Source organism: Corvus brachyrhynchos, unplaced genomic scaffold, assembly GCF_000691975.1.
Source record: "Corvus brachyrhynchos isolate BGI_N302 unplaced genomic scaffold, ASM69197v1 scaffold4, whole genome shotgun sequence".
Taxonomy (NCBI): domain Eukaryota; kingdom Metazoa; phylum Chordata; class Aves; order Passeriformes; family Corvidae; genus Corvus; species Corvus brachyrhynchos.
Genome location: NW_008237878.1, coordinates 3,178,453 through 3,182,652, shown reverse-complemented (window position 1 = coordinate 3,182,652; position 4,200 = coordinate 3,178,453). Strand labels below are relative to the sequence as shown.

Sequence of the window (4,200 nt, the reverse complement as noted above, 5' to 3'; positions counted from 1 at the left end):
ACCCCCGCCCTCCGCCGCCTTCGAGAGGCGCAGCCCGGCAGCCCCTGCTGTACCTCCTCAGTGGGGCTCTCCGCCGAGTCCTCCTCGTCCTCATCCGAGCCCCTCTCCTCAGAGGCCTGAGTCAGAATTTCTTCTCCCTAAGATGAACGCGAAAGATCTGGACTGAGTGTATGCGAAGCGGCCAGAGCATGCCAGGGTGGGATGGAAGAAAAGGGCATTTTGTTGTCTTCTTAAATAAAAAGACTTAGAGTAAAAAAAAATCAGGTTTTGTTTAACTGTCCTGCTTCTACAGTGGAAGATGAAGAGCCGGAACTGGCTTCTTTTAAAGCCACACGTGAAAGTGTGGGAACCTGTTCAAATAACCTTTATCTCTTCCCTCTTGTGAATGAAGTTCTTGCCAAGGAACAGCCAAAAAATCCCCATACCTGTTCACTACAATCAAATCTGACCCTTCAGTGCAAGAGCCTAGAGATGAAGATTCTTAATCTTGAAATAAAATGCTTCTTTCTCCTGCACTAGACATGACTGTACTACGCTCACACTGAATTTGGCCTTTTGGCTATACCCATGCACAAGGGGAGATTTAGAGTTGTCGGGACAAAATGAGCATTGTTCTCTCCCAGATTTTAATTGCCCCAGGCAGGGCAGTGATGCTCACCTGAAGATCCCGATTTTTGAGGATGCCGACCCAGAAAGCCTCCTGGCAGTGGTTGAATGCCAGCATTGCCTTCACTCGGTACACAAATTGTTCCAGGGACTTCTTCAACAAAGGCACATGGTTGGTCAGTCCAATGTCTTGGTGAATCTATGAAACAATAATAAAATCTGATGAGGACTGATTCTTGCCTAAGTGTTCTGGCTGTTTAAAAGCCATCGGTTACCAGGTGGGATGGTCATGAACCCCACAAAGCTTGGCCAGATTACATCACTTCTTGGCCAAATTACAGCTATTGTTAAAAAATAAAGCTCAGATCAGTATTTTGTCTAAAATGATCCCTTGTAACAATCCAAACATCTATATTCACTCAGATTAAAAAAGAAGCCTCAGTTTTTGTCATGAATTCTAGAGAGAGGCTAGTAACTCCTCTGCTGAATTCCTAAGCTTAGAAAAGAAAAAATGAGAAAAGGTGTTAAATACACCACTTCCAACACAATCTTTTCTTGCTCAATGCCTCATGCAATTCCTTTGCACGGCATGTGTGTGCACTATAATCTCCAAACTCAGCTTCTCTGGACCAAAAAAGCACTGGCTTTTGGAGAACTAGGACAGGAGGAACAGATGGAGTTGCTGTAAGCAAAAACCACCAGAGGAAGGGCAGCTATGCCAGGTATCGTAAGAGATTTAGCTCTGGGTGAGCATCTCCTCCTGCTAGGCTTCAATCTGCAGTACAGATTCTGCAGTCATTGCTAAACCAGAAAGCCTGTCAACCTGCCAAAACCTGCACAATTCTTTTGTACATAAGTATTTTCCTCTTTCATAGGAATACTTTGTAATATTCTGGGATTAAGATGTTCTCATTAGATATGCTCTGAATTCAGGTCACCTGCATTCTTGGAAGAGTTCAACATGCCTGAGCAGAGGGACACTGCTTTGCTTCAAGTTCTGCCAACAGGGAATGGGTAACTGATTACCAACAGCAAGCTGTTCTCTAGCCTGTGTAACAGGCAGGACCAAGCAATCATCAGCACTAATCAGAACCAAAACAGCAAAACCCTTGCTAATGACACAATCAACACTCACAGCGCTCCCTGGGCCCTGGAACCTGCCCAGCTGTGTGCAGGCAGTTTGGAGACTCAACAAAGTGCCACGGCATTGGCAAAAATCTGTCTCCAGAAACTGTCCACACGCCCAGGGTTAGATATGTAAATAGAAAAGAGGCTTGGTGTGAAAGGGGAAATGACAGGGGAAGCTGATTGCTGTTGCCTGCTGTGTAATGCTCTTTAAAGCCACACGTATTGAGGGAGAGTGACAAATCTTAGGTCACACAGCACAACGGGTCAGTGAGAATCCATGAGGTTTGTATGAAAGTGAAATCAAGGTTGGTTTAACAAATGTTGGTTGTCAGCTCCTCTTCAAACAAGTATGGAGCATTCATGGCATACATTTACTTGCCCCAGATTCAGTTTCTGCCTTCTCATTCTTGCAAAATGATTTGGCACAGAGACCTGTACCAGAGCAGCAGCAGAACTGGGTGCTCACTAATTGCAGCTCTGTGCTAACAGGGACCAGGGGACACAGTGCTTGAAAATGCTGATCAAGTGCAAAGACAAACATGACATGGAAAGCTGCAATGCTGTTATCCTGCTTACAAGGTGAATTGTGACTTTAAAGCAGGCATGAGGATTTCATTTTCAAACACAAGAAGGACTTTTTAGCATTGTCAGGGTTTGTGCCAGCTTCCAATTCTCACCCTGTGCTGAGAGCTGCAACAGCATGTTCTGATCTTCAGCTAAATTTCTATGCTCCTGATGCCAGCTCTGGCCTAAATGGGTAGCAAATCTGGCTTGGGAGCCATGCTGGTAGCTGGCTTTCCACCTTCAACTACTTTGGTAAAGCTCCCTTCTTGGACAAGTGTTCATGAACCTTTTAGGAGTTGGGAACAAAGCAGCACACATGAAGTTCTTTCTTCTTCTGTGTGACTCTCTCTTGCAACAAGCACTGTCTCTCCACACTGTAAGCAAAGTTCTAATCCTCTCCTTCCTTCCTGCCCCAAGTCTCCTAGAGAGACAGGCAGTGTGTTACCACCCTCCTCCTTCTCCCTTTGCCCTTACCAACGTAACAACAGAAAAGCCACCTCAAGAGGACTTTGAGCAGGGCTTTTCCCCATTTGCCTCCTGTTGCTGATTCCTGTGACTGGCAAAGCTTCTCTCCTATATTATCAGTCTGGCATCTGTACTTTGTTCAAGGTCTCTAAGGTCTTAGCTTGTGTCCTTGGAAACACCCCCTGTACAGATGCCAACAACCAAAGATGTCCAGAACCTCTGGCCTAAAAAATATTATGCCAACCTCATCTAACATCCAAGTCAGCCACTTCCAGAATAAATGCTTCAACTTTTGGGCTATTAAACAAGGCTATTTCACCTTCTCTCAGAGTTTTGTTTGCACAGACACTGCTGGAAGTGTGCAAGTAGAACCTGCCTGTGCCCTGGAAAAGCAGTGGAAGGGAAATAATACCATCCTTAGGACAGGAGTTTGTGCTGCAATTGGAACTTATCTTACCTTGGAATGGCCACACATGTGATGAAGTTGCCTGGTACTCAGCTGCAAGGTTTTCAGCAAACTCTGCACATCATCCTGCAATAAATAAGTAGACAAGCAAATCATTCTCAAAGGACTTTTCCAGAGAGAAACAAGAATATTGAAACAGCATTAGTCTTAGCAATCCTTTCAAAGGGTTATGATATAGAGGTAAGATGTGTGTATGCAGGAAATATCAGTCATGATTCCCAACTGGTTGCAGCCAGTTCTGTTCCCAGGATTACCGTGTGCTTTTTAAAGCTGTGGTCCAGAAGAGGCATGGCAAGCTTCAGAAACGCTTCTACAAAGAGGCGGCCGTACTATAAAAGAGTGATAAATGTATCAGACAGCAAATTTAAACTCCTTTTCAAAGAACCATCACAAAGTCAGATGAGATAATGATACATTTTTCCAAGCTACCCCAGAGACTGTTCTTGCTTAGAAGAACATTATATTCATGTGAAGGCTGTACTGGAATATATAGGCTCAGTAAAGCATCCCACTTTAATCACTGCAAAGAGAGGCTAGAAGGACAAGGTCTCATCATTGTACACATCCCTGGTTTAATCCACCAGGCACCTGGGAATAAAACTGAACTAAATGCAAGATGTTAGAATCACTATGCATATATATGTATAGCAAAGTATAAGGAACACAGTATCTGCTTCTTCCAGAGAATCCAGTACCCACTCTACTGCACTGGAGGCAATGATTCAAAAAAGCTGGTACTTAAACTGCTCTCTTCAGTTATTTTGAACTCTTGCTTACCTTCAGGCAGATGCTGAGTACAGGCCTGCTGTCAAACACCTACATGGACAAGAGGAAAGTAAGAGTCAGATCAGTCCACAAGTCTAAAAAAACCATGTAAGCAACAGCACCCAATTGAAAACAGCCTTTCATGGCACACCCCTGTGAATGTGTGAACTCTGCTTTAAGGCAACATCCATTCTCAACTTTCAGCA

At 44.2% G+C, this 4,200-nt stretch overlaps 1 protein-coding gene across 1 annotated transcript in view; it reads right to left on the bottom strand.

Moving 5' to 3' along the window:
• Window positions 1-4,200, bottom strand: part of FANCD2 (Fanconi anemia complementation group D2) — a 37,499-nt gene that overhangs the window by 2,125 nt on the left and 31,174 nt on the right. The window contains exons 38-42 of the mRNA XM_017732300.1: window positions 4,007-4,045; window positions 3,484-3,558; window positions 3,221-3,295; window positions 659-805; window positions 3-137 (exon numbers count right to left, since the gene is read on the bottom strand). Of these exons, the coding sequence (XP_017587789.1) occupies window positions 3-137; window positions 659-805; window positions 3,221-3,295; window positions 3,484-3,558; window positions 4,007-4,045 (471 nt within the window). The remainder of the gene's footprint in view (window positions 1-2; window positions 138-658; window positions 806-3,220; window positions 3,296-3,483; window positions 3,559-4,006; window positions 4,046-4,200) is intronic.